Consider the following 12,987-nt stretch of genomic DNA (forward strand, 5'->3'; position numbering starts at 1 on the left):
TGGTGTCACACTTATCAATGAAATTTAACTCTGTCAAGATCTAAACACTCAGGTCACTTTTGTCAGGGGCACCTGGTTAGCACTGGGCTGGAGTCCCTTTTTGAACTGACTAGATCTGGTGACTATGGAAGCCACTAGAGGGCAGTGAACATGTTGTCTTGAAAATGGGTGCATTGTATACATAAAGGTTTGGACATTGTAAAAAAATAATACCTGTGCCCTTTGTTTAAATTTTTTTACTTAATTAAAAAAAACAGCAAGAGTAATATAAAAATAATCTTGTTGCCATTACATTAAGATTGTTTTTTTTAAGAACCAAACATATTTGATGCTGAGATTTAAAAGATGAACCTACTAGAGAGTACATAAATCGTGCCTTGGATGCAGCATATCTTAGCAGCATATTGTAAGCATTAATTTCAAGTGAAAGTTCTTATTCCTGATCAAAATACTTCCATACAGTGTTTTAATTGATGAGGTGTATAGATAAATACTAAAGTCAGTTACTTGCATCACTTCTAGTAAGGCTCGCTCTCCATGTGGATTTACTCAGACTTATCTTTGTGTAAAATTTATGACTGGACTCCTTTTCTCAGTCATACTCATTAGACTTTCTGAATTTTCCAGTTTGTTGTTGTCATGGAAAGCTTCCTGGGCTCATCCAAATTCAATGCTCCATTTACTGTCTGGCCCTTGGTGATACTTTAGGTCACCTTCTTCATTTTTCATGGGTGTTAAGCTTTACAAATGTGAGACTCACGTTTCGTCCCACAAGGGTTGGTCACTGACCTCTGGAGCTTGCAGCAGAACAGCAGAGCAGTCACCGTGCATTTACCTGTCATAAATCTTTATCTCTTTGAGTCATTACTTCCCTGTGTATCCAGGGGCGCCTCTCTCCAATCATAAAATGATTTGTGCTGAATAAGGTAGCTCACAATTCATATAGAAACAGACTCAAGAATATACAACAGATCTATTTATGTCTACTAACTAAATAAATCTGTTTTATAGAAGCAATATTGCTGAAAGTACTATTTGAATAATGTGCTTCAACATTCACTGTATTCTCACTCTGCATATCCTGAAAGGTGGTAAGAAAAAATTCCAGGAATTTAAAAATGATTTAGCTTCATAAAATAAACATTTAACATGTTTTTAGAAGTAGTTGTTCTTTCAAAACTGTCACATGAGTGTCTATACTATCTAAAGAATATGTTACTGTTGTCATGTGTTTGTCCGGGAATTACTTTGCAAGTCATTGTTAGTCACAACGATACTTGCAAAAACAGATATGATAAAGTTGATATGCTTGTTTTTTACAGCACTTTTTCTATTTTTCCTGAGATTTCCAGAAGTGTTAAACCTAAATATTTGTTTTTTACTTTCGATTTAAACAGATCAAACTTTAAACACTTCTAAAGGTCTCTTGGGGATTTTCTTAAGCTCAAATGCTCTGTGTTGTCCAAAAATGTTTCTGAAACAAAAAAGAGTACAAACTACTCTTTTGTAGTTTGTATAGAGACTAGGGAAATGTATTCAGATTCCTTGAACATTTTCAGATTTTACCACTGAACAGCCATATACTTCTAAGTATTTTGTTGGGATTTTATGTGACAGGCCAATATAATGGAGAGCATTTTTGTGACTGAGAAACAAAATGATACATGATTTTTCTCATTTAAAATGTATCAGGTATATTTGCATTTAGTTCCCCTGAAACAGGTTATTTCTGGAGGCAAATTATTGTATTTGAAAAAGTCTCAAATTGTTCAAGGGGAAGAGTAACTTTTGCAAAACAATGTACTTTGTGCTTTGAAGAACATTCTTTGCATTTTCATTTGTAACCTATGCTGGACTTGTATTATTATTTTATGCTTACAAATAAAGCAAACATGTAAGTAAATAAAACAATGTATAAAGAAATTGATTAAAACTTTCACATGGAATTACATTTTTTGGGATGAAGAAAAGGGTTTTTTTATTGCATCTTTTGACCATTTCACAAAGTATTGTACTCAAAAACAAGGTACAGGCAGCATTTTCTGTGAAGCACTAAAAGGCCAGACCCTCACTTTATAGAAAACAGTGTCTTTATTTGCTAATTCATTATCTTCTATTATGCTGACAGAACATTGAGTTTCCTATCTCCATTAGCAAATTATTGGATCCCTTTTCAGTTCATAATGTTAGTCTTGTAGTTAAGGAGCAGGCTATAAAAATTTAAATGCAAAGTCACAGTGTGGAATCCATACCTTAAGTAATACTGTACGCTAACAAAGTTGAGCTCCAATCAATAGCAAAATCACTTGGTGTTGCACACTTTTCTCCAAAGCATTCTCATGTCTGTGCTCTTTGGTTTAAATCCAGACGAGTTGCAGTTTCTCAAAGGAACTGAAGAAGTTTAAGCGATTTGATTTGAACACAATTTGCTGAGTTCCAGGTGACTTTACTCTCTGGAGGCAGAAAACTACTGTGCACAGGCTGCTGTCTGTGCAGCTCTGAGAATTGAATTAACGTGTCTGCTGACAGTACAGTAACCCAATCCACTGATATGAGACTCACTGTCTGAGCTTTTGCGTGAGACTCGTCCATTGTATCCTTTAGAGCAGAGGGACGCAGCTTGTCACCAGCTCAGAGAGTCAGAAGTAAAGAGCAGTCATGCTACAAAGATATTTTTAGTTCTACTAAGATTTGCACTACACTGGTGTGTCACAGAGACTGGACCGGTTGGTCTTTGAATCATTTTCTTGGGGTGATTTTTTTATCAAAGGCGGGCTGGATTTGATATCTTCATGGAACTTCTCATGAATTATAAATGCAGCCTCACTTTAGCTTTGACCTTGCCTGAGCCATCTGTCTTTTTAAATGCTAAAATGCTAACAGAGGGTATCAGTGGGATACCCTCTGTTACAAAGATCAGAAATCAGAAGAGTGGCATGCTGACCGCAGTGATAAGTTGTCAAGTTGAAAAGACTCAAAAACACAGCATGACAAAACAAAAAAACAAAAACCTTTATGGTAGAAATTGACCTAGGAAAAACAAAATCCAGAAGAGCAACATAAATTTGGTACAGTTTAGAGCGACTGACTAGGAATGTTTTGTGTATATAAGAAGGCATGGAACAAACAGTAAGTAAAACGGCCTCTGTCTTGCCTCAGAGGCCAAGATAGATCATGTAATAAAAGATTAATTTTCACTGCATATTTAACTTGGTGCTTTTCTTCTGGAGTGATCCCAGTCAAAGACATTGTTTCCCACACAACACTGTAATTTTCCCGGTTATAACAGTACAGCCAACAGAACATGTGATCTAATTACCGTAGGGTTTTTTTCAACATTTGTAATAAATATCACAGAGAGTGTCAGTTTTCATCTGTATCAATTTGTGGTCATTTTTTCATCATCTCACCCATGTTTAGCCAGACTCTTTTTTCTGTTCTTCATTAGCTAATAGGCTTGTTAGACCTCAAACAAACATCTGCTCCCCCGGTTTGCTATTTACACCACCTATTTATATCAATACAGAAAAAAAAAACACAAAAAATATGATTTTATTCTATTTTGTCATAAGACAGGAGCATCACACAATTATTTTCATCATGATATCAGCAATGCGAACAGCCAGTGAGAAGGTGTTAATAACAAGCCAACATGAGGCGTTAATGAGAGTTCAGCCCTGAAGCCAAAAAACTGACACTTACACTTTCATTCATCACTTTTATAAATAAACATAAGGAAAATTTAAGCTCAAACTCATAAACTCATAGAACTGTGCACATTTTATCTCAGAATAAATTCTTTAAAAAATCAACAGAGGGAAGCATGACGCAGTTTGGGTACATGTTTAATGAAAGGCACTCTTTGCTGGATAAATAAAACAGCAAATTATGACACTGTACTGTACAATGTTGACACATACAGTAACAGTCTTAACATATTCAGTGCTTTGTAACGTAGTAAAGTGCTAATTATTGAAGTGACCTACTCATGTCACCTTATTGCATTATATTTTCTTAACAGGTACAGCTTTTTCAATGGATGAAGAATACAATGTTCTTCTTTTAGAACCACACATCACCATATTGCATTTCTTAGGATTACAAAGGCATTGACTGAGTTACAATTACATTCACTGACATTTCAGTACAATCAATATTTATATGAACAAGACACTCACATACATTAAGTTTTCAGTGACAGAAATATTTCATGCATAAATGGTTCCAATTCATGTTTTTCTTATGGAAATTACAAGTCACATGTTATCACAAACCCAGTTAGCTCATTATCGTTGTATGACTCTCAATCTCATGTCAAATATATTGTTTCTTATTATAAGTTTAAAATACCATAATAAATTGTCTTATATATATATATATATATATATATATATATATATATATATATATATATATATATATATATATATATATATATATATATATATATATATATATATATATATATACTGTGTGTGTGTATGTATCAAATGTTCAGATATGATAATGGAGATTAAGCCTCAGCTTAGCCACTATGCCATGCATTGAAGTACGAGATAAAAAGGCAGATGAAAAAAAATACTTAATTTTTTTTTGTTTGTTTGTTTTTGCCCTAACCTAGTCTTGTCACTGTATATACATACATACATATATATATATATATATATATATATATATATATATATATATATATATATATATATATATATATATATATATATATATATATATATATATATATATATATATATATATATATATATATTTGATCTCACATTTCTTGTATACTTAAACACATTTTCCCTGCCAACAATGGATGATGTGAAGCTCCTAATGTGCTTAAGACATACATAGAAAAACATTTTCAGTGCAATGAAGTGATGCAGTTTTACAATAACAAGTGTTGACATGTTCCATTTACAGTCAAAAACCATGTTCATTTGGGCTTGGTGCCAAATTCTAATAATAAAACCTGTGGATAAAAAAAGCAACTTGTGTTTTTAATCACTAAAACTGCTGCATGCAAATTTTTTGCATGTATGGTGAAGATTAAGCAAGTTTATATTTAAGTTTGCAGGCTAGCTATAATATTAATAGCAGACATGCTACTCTGCCAGCTATTTATCACACAGATATTGTTACATGGAGAGGTGCCGCAGGCTCTACATTTGCACCTATAGACCTGCTGAGAAGACAATGTGTATGCCAATGTCCTATGTTACACCTCCAACACTCGCCTGCCCTTGAACATGCTGCCAAGACCAATCTTGATTTTGCTGAGTATGATAAAGTGTAGACTAACATTGAACTATGTGAGCTCAGATTACTTGATTTGTTTTCATCTAATGGACAAATATGCACTATTTCTGTCTAAGCAAGCCAATTTTTAGGTGAAATGTTGGTCTGTTGTAGAAACCATATCTTGCTGCACCGTGTATTCTCTGAGTTACTGAAGCAGTAGTTGCTGAGTTATGTTAATTGCACTTTGACACATTTACATGCAGACAGACAGCTTGTGTACTGGTTGTCTCACCACATGGTGCCTAATAATACTGTAATCATTTGCACAAGTGTTTCAAGTACAAAAAGATGAGTGAATAAACCGAGTCTGTCTCACTAACACATATGTTTGATTTTTTTTTTAATGTCTATCTTCCTCTGACATTAATATAAAAAAACTTATCTTTTTCAGTGCATGCCATTTTTCTCATTTTGCCATGTGCCATTACTTTTGTTGAGAGAAAGGGTACTTCCATACTTGTTAGCAGCTGACATTTTCTGGGCAGCTTCTGCAGCTGCATCCATCACTTGTTTCTCTTCCTGCTCGGTCTCACGGTGATAGAAATAGTTGAAGTTGGAGACAATGACAGGGACTGGCAGGGCAATGGTCAGGACACCAGCAATGGCACAGAGGGTGCCGACCATTTTGCCTCCCATTGTAATTGGGCACATGTCCCCATAACCAACAGTGGTCATGGATACCACAGCCCACCAGAAGCCATCAGGGATGCTAACAAACTGCGTCTGGGGTTCATCCACTTCTGCAAAGTAGATGGCACTGGAAAAAAGGATGACTCCTATGAAGAGGAAGAAGATTAGCAGCCCCAGTTCCCTCATGCTGGCTTTTAGGGTTTGACCCAAAATCTGAAGACCTTTTGAGTGGCGGGAGAGCTTAAAAATTCTGAAGACTCTCACAAGTCGAATGATTCTTAGAATTGCCAAGGACATGTTCTGACCTGCATTCATATCTTCGTCCGGCGTTGTGGCCAGCTCGGTTCCCAGGGTGACAAAATAAGGAATTATAGACACAATGTCAATAATATTCATGATGTTATTAAAGAAATCACTCTTACTGGGGCAAACCACAAAACGGACACCAAGCTCAAAGCAGAACCATATAATGCAAATAGTCTCCACAATGAAAAATGGGTCCGTGAGATATGTCCACACAGTTTTAGGGGCAGGGTAAGAGGCAGTTCCGTTGATCATTTGGATGAAACCTGGAGGAAAGTCGCTGTCCTCCCTGAACTCTGGAAGAGTCTCCAGACAGAAAATAAAGATGGAAATAACAATGACAAAGACAGAGACCAGAGCCACAGATTTGGCCGCACTGGAGCTCTCAGGGTATTCGAAGAGGAGCCAGAACTGCCTCTGCAGTTCATTGGTGGGTAAGAGGACTTCAGGTTCTTTAATAAACCCTTCATCTTCACGAAACTGCTCCATTGCTTCATGGCCCAACTCATAGAAAACAATTTCATTAGCAAAAATGTCTAAGGGAACATTGGCTGGTCTGCGGATTCTCCCTCCTGACTGGTAATAGTAGAGAATCCCATCAAATGACGGACGATTTCTATCAAAAAAATACTCATTCTTCATTGGGTCAAAGTATTGTAATCGCTTCATGGGATCACCCAACAGCGTCTCTGGAAACTTACTCAGGGTACTGAGCTGGGTTTCAAACATCAAGCCAGAAATATTTATGACGACCTTCTCATCTTTCTCCTCCAAGCAGTGCTTTTCGAACAGATCTTCATTCTCATAATAATCCTTTAGCATCTTACTGAAGACACTGTCAGTGGGAGACTCACTGTTTGCCAGGAGCTTCAGACTGGAGATCAGACTGCCACTGCTGGAGTTTGCCTTGGAAGTAAGAGTTGGAGGAGTGGATGGGGACAACCCTTCCTGCCCACACTGACGCTGTCGCCGTCCTCTGCGTGGCGACTGAGGAGGAGAAGCCAGCCGGTGGGCCAGCAAGTTCTGATCAGGAGCCTCTGAGTTGGGTGAGGTCGGGTAACCTGAGTCGCTTGGGTCACCTAGGTTGATGCCAACATCGTCCATGTTTTCAAAATTAACAAGCGGCACCTCCATTGCCTGCTTTGATGCTCGCTATGATGGTCAATCTGGTTCCGGAGACAGAGAAGGAACCTCAACCAGTGCCACGCTGAAGATCGCGCCAGAGCTTCTCTCCTCCTGGTTACCATTCAGGCTGCTGGACAATAGGTTTGGATTCAGGCCTTTGGTTAATCTGTAAAATAGTGTAATAAAAAGAGACATATTAAATTCTTCTTAAGTGGTGCAATCTAGTTTTGTTGATAAGGAGATTTTCTGTCGGCTCCTGTTTGCATCAGCAAAGAACCTGCCATCTGATACTCTGCACGTACAGTTATTTTTCCGCTTCAATTTCTTTCCAATGACCTAAACGAAAACTCACACTCTGCAAGATCAGATGTGAAAGTGCTTACATGCAGCATATGGGGCATTATTGCTGATAATGCGTAGCAAAACTATTTCCTCTGGCAAAACAACTGATCCTCCATCTATGACTGATGCCATAAGCTAATTCAAAATTAAACAGTTTTGTTTATATGTTAACATCAATATTTTTTAACCCTAATTTCCATTGCCTATCAGAATTCTTCTCGAGTTCAAAGTAGTTTGTCAGTCAGTTTTACAGCTGTCGTATCTGTTTATCATTCCTTTAGCCAGGTTTGAACAGGTAACTAAATTGTAACATACACCATAAGGCTGCAATTCACTTGACACTGAGGGCCCTTCAAGACTCAAGGAGATTCACATGACTCGGATTCCATTCTCAGCTTAGCAGATAGCATGGCAGTTAAGGGTATAGAGTTAAATCTTATATAAGGAAATTATAGATGATAGACACATAATTATGTGAGCTAAGTATCCCATGTTAGCGACAAAGGGTGAACGAGTCCAAGTGAGAAAACAAAGGACATCACCTAAGAAGTAAGAATCAACATCCTTTGATTGGAGACACTTTTCTGAACGTAGAAAAATAATTTCAATTCAGATAGGTTATTATCTGTCACTAGCCCGACATTTACAAAAACAGTTATCACTGTAAGGAAACATAAACATCAGACCTGACTGTCAAAGAGGCACGACATGCATGTAGTGAGGACTCACCCATGTCCCTGGCTCTGCAGAAGTTTCTGTGCCCTCTTTGTCCTGCCTGCCAGCTCCGCTCTGTTCCCCACTTCCCTCACACTCCCTCATCCAAACTTCCAATCAAGAGTGTCTCTAGCTGTATTAAAGGTCCCACTGAGTAATTTAACACCATGTGCGAAACCAGAGAAGCTGAATACACCCTCACAAACTCACAACTGTACACAACTGCTCTCTCACTCTTTCACAAACAAACAGAGATAAACAATAAAACACCCACAAAGGTATCTGACTGTACACTAAATGTAGGGGTCACCTGGCTTTGTTCTGGCTGCTCCCTCCTCCATCAGTGGGGACATTATAGGTAAGCTCTGTGATAGGAGATTTACTGTGCAGGAGCCAATCGCTGTTTGATGAGGGGAAGGGAGTGTGGGTCCCACTCACTTGCCTTTTTTCTGCAGACTAAGCATCCACTTGCAGGATTGAACTATTTTTGTCCTTTTTTACACTACTTGTCAATATCTGCAACAACATCTGTTTGCCTGGGGGCTTCAGACTGTTTTTCATCTATCCTGATTTGGCACAAACTCTTATTTCATCTGGCATCTCATCTGTTTCTGTGTTTTTTTCTAATCCTTACACAGAAATCCTTCATTTTTTGTAAACAAGTGCAAGGTCCAGTTTCATATATAAAATCTGTACATACTTTTACTTAAATTTGCAAAGTGTTGAGGAATGATTTTTCAAGCTCATATTTGTTTATAAAGCTAACAAAGTTGAAAGTTAAACTATTTTAAGATCTTATCCTCAGAGGGTGATGAAGGTCACTTCAACCATTAAAAAATTAAATCCATTATTTAGATTGCTGTTCTTTGTATTTTTTTTCATACAAAGTTTTTCCAAGGATTTAAACTTTTAATTAAAGTTTTCCTAAAACTTTTTTGGAAGGGTGACCAAGTTGGTTAGACAGGTTGAGTGTTGTGTTTCCTGATTGAATGCCACTGCTCTAATGCTAGATATCCTCTGTGCACATGGCTGTCATCCTGCTGCAGCCTGCAGCTGGCTGTCTGCTGGTCCCCTCTAACACTGCGGTACGAGCAGGACCACTGCAGACGCTCTCAGGGACGCAGCTTCAAGGTCACAGAGAACTTGACAGTCTCTGCGGTGTCCCCATTCATCACCATACACTATCACCTCGTTATGTGTCGTCACGGTAACATCATGCATCCATGAATTTAAATTTCAACTTTGTGCTAAAGCAACTGAACCAAGGAAAGCCCATGCATATGAAGAGATGTGGGGATGTGCATCTGCTCAGACAAGCAGTAATTGCTGACTCGATATTCTTCACATGCATAGGCCTTCTCATAAGCTCCTGCATTGCCCGCCACGTCATTGAGAACAAACCCAGTCGAGGCATGACCTGCCACTAAAACACTTCATTATCAAATTTGCTACACCCAGAAACAGAGGCAGGAAGATCGACATCGATGGGGGTGGGATCACAGACTGCACGAGTCAGATCAAAAGTAAATAATCAATCCCCTCCACTGCAAAATGATTTGTGACAGTAAAAGTGAGAAAGGGGAGGTCTAGAGATGAGATATGAACTCTAGGATGACGTAGACTGCAGTTACTGCATTGTTACTCTTCTCAGGGGAACTCATGGTGTACCAGAGCGATTTACGCCCCTCCCTCCAGCCTTCCATGTAGCCCTCCATCTATCATCCATTCCTCCGCCCTTCCTGATGACACTATCACCTTACCGACAAACAATCTGTGTTGACAAAGCAATTCTCCATCAGCAGGCTTATTTGTGAACTACACTGGTGCTGCATCGGTAGAAACACCTTCAGCACACCTTGGCAGATGTTTAACTTTGAGCCGCTCCTGGTACAAACGGTGACCTCAGCCCAGAAGAGGAAAATTCTAACTTTAACATTGAAGAGAAAAAAAAAAAAAAAACCTCCAGATATTTTTGGAATAGAAGAAAAAACTACACTGATGTAATTTTGCTGGCTATTTAACAACAATTTAGTTCTTTCAATACATAATAATGATAAGAAATGCCTTTCATAATTATTTTAAGCTAAAATTTACCTTCTGTTTATATTGATTGTCCCATCTGTTTTGAAAATTTGTCTTTAAGGTAATATTTTCTTCCTAGTATTCTGTTGCAAAGCAAAAGCATAATTTATTGAACACATTTTTTTTAAATTGCTTTAGAGTGGAAAAGCTCAGCTTTCAGTCTGCAGAGAAAACAAAGATATTAAATGACTAATGTCCTGTAACAAAAGTAACTGGAGCTAGTGAACTACTTAAAATAGTTTCTTAAATTTAAAAAGTAAAAAAATAAATGATCATTATCTCCTCTTATTCATATGTTGCTCCATTCAGAGCTTTTTCAACATAACTTCATGTGAAGGGTGAAAATGCGACACAGATCAGTTGAAGTACATTGAAGTGTACAAAAAATATCTGTAAGACTCTACAGAACTGCAGACTCAGAAAGAAATCCTCACAGGTGCATCACTGGGATGGATTTCCATTCTTTTAGTGTTTTTAATGGTTATTTCTGTCTGCTAGTCATGAGAATTTTATTCAGGTTTAGAGCTCATCCAGGTATCTTTTTCTATCAGAGGTCCCCCATCTTTATTTACAATTACAAAATGACACATTTATGCAGAATATGACTCTTTTGCTTACAGTTTGTGATATGATACACTTAGAAAGAGTCCCACCTTGTGATATTGTGACAATATTATGGCATCAGGGTTTCTGTCTGCTGGCAACAGAATTTCAGTAGATCCTTTGCTCGGTGTGTGTAGGGTTGTGCCTGAGTTTCTTTTGCTTTTTTTCTTACTGAAGTCATCCAAGTATTTGGAACATCTAAAATCATCTGTGTCTTTAAACTGTGGAAGGGTTGACCTGCAGAGATCATGGGGCCCTCAATCAGGAAGCCCATATTCTTTAGGCACTCTGGCACTGTTTTCTGTGACTTTGATCAGAAATTACAATGTGATCTAAGTAAGGTGAGAGGTGAGGTACACCCTGGACAAGTCACCCGTTGATTGCAGGGGGAAACAGAGACAGACAAAAACAAATAGCCATAATTCACACCTAATGGTAATTTAGAGATACCAAATAACCTAACAGTCATGTTTTTGAACTATGGGAGGAAGAAGGAGTACCCAGAGAGAAGCCACAAATGCACATGGAGAACATGCAAACTCCATGAAAGGAGACCCCAGGCAAGGATTCAAATCCAGGATCTTCTTATTGCGAGGCAACAGTGCTACCAACTGCACCACTGTGCCGCCACAATGGTAGAGCATTTGCCTCATATATAGAGCCTAATTGGCCTACAGCTGTCTGAACAGCTCATCTTGTGCACATGATCTGGGTAATTCAATCTCAAAAGCCCAAACGCTCATCTATTAAGGATGACAGGATTTCAAAGAGCACGTAAGGTAGCACGGATTAGATATTCCAGACTCGTAATCTTATAGCTGCTGTAAAGGCAACTGGTTATTCCAGTCTAGTAATCCTATATATCACTCCAGGGGTTCTCTTCATTACGTAGCATGGGTCAGGAAAATACAAGGGCATAAGAACTTTGGTATTAAAACCAACCCACACCACTTAACTGTTAAAAAAGGAAAATACTCACCTTAATTGGAATCTTCTAAGAGTAACAACAATACTAACAATGGATTTAGCTTTCTGTGGATTTGAGGCCATAAAGAGAAAACAGGGTTAAGGGCTTTATTTTTCACATTAATGTATAGGAAATTTTTGGTTCTTCTTTAGCCAGAGGGGTAGAATAGAAACAAAACTATGCAATATTAATATTTATATTCAATATCGAAAGTTTGAGCTAAAAAGTAAAACAAAGAGAAAGATTTAGAAAAGCAGAACTATTTTTGACTGCTTCATGGGTTTAAGCAGTTCACCTTGTGATTACAGTGCTCTCTTTTTATAAACAACAATAAAATGTATTGCACTATAATAATATTTGCAAAACAAGAGAAGAATATATTCTTACAATGTTATATTAAGCATAATAATGATAAAAACAGTTTATTAGATAAACTCAATAAATGATCTAAAACAGAGCACAAAAAACTCAACGTCTTTAAACTAAAACAACACAGTTACAGGATATAAGCTATCTGCAAACTTAATTCACAGTCTAACATTTGCAAATTACCTTCTCTCCTTCTCTTTCCTCTTTAGTAACGGGCATAATGCCTTAATAGAGAAATTCAATTCTAAAATTAACGTGACAAGGTGGGATCATAAAAAAAACATGTTCTCTCTCTGGGAGCGTTGTGGGCTCAGTAACGGTGTGTTACCTAACATCATGTGTAAAGTGTGCTGGAATTTACTCCTATGACTTCACTGCATCCTTACAGGAAGTGTCATTGCAACGAAAAGGCTGGTCACAATCTTCCCATCAAGATGTCTAGTTGGCTTTTTAGACATTTACGATATATTTGGGAAAAAAAATAATACAAAAAAAATAAAAATAAAAACAAGTTGCAGTTAATTTCAGGAGCTCTAGCAAATTCATTGACA

At 37.5% G+C, this 12,987-nt stretch overlaps 1 protein-coding gene across 1 annotated transcript; it reads right to left on the reverse strand.

Annotated features, from left to right (window-relative positions):
• Nucleotides 1–4,750: 4,750 nt before the first annotated feature.
• Nucleotides 4,751–8,508, reverse strand: LOC106920994 (potassium voltage-gated channel subfamily A member 10). Its single transcript, XM_014992377.2, has 2 exons — nt 8,431–8,508; nt 4,751–7,525 (listed from the first exon to the last, which is right to left on the reverse strand). The coding sequence occupies exon 2, from the start codon at nt 7,366–7,368 to the stop codon at nt 5,689–5,691; it is 1,680 nt and encodes a 559-aa protein (XP_014847863.2). The 5' UTR covers nt 7,369–7,525; nt 8,431–8,508; the 3' UTR covers nt 4,751–5,688.
• Between the last annotated feature and the right edge of the window lie 4,479 nt (nt 8,509–12,987).

Source organism: Poecilia mexicana, unplaced genomic scaffold, assembly GCF_051168715.1.
Source record: "Poecilia mexicana isolate PSO_F unplaced genomic scaffold, ASM5116871v1 scaffold_5, whole genome shotgun sequence".
NCBI lineage: Eukaryota > Metazoa > Chordata > Actinopteri > Cyprinodontiformes > Poeciliidae > Poecilia > Poecilia mexicana.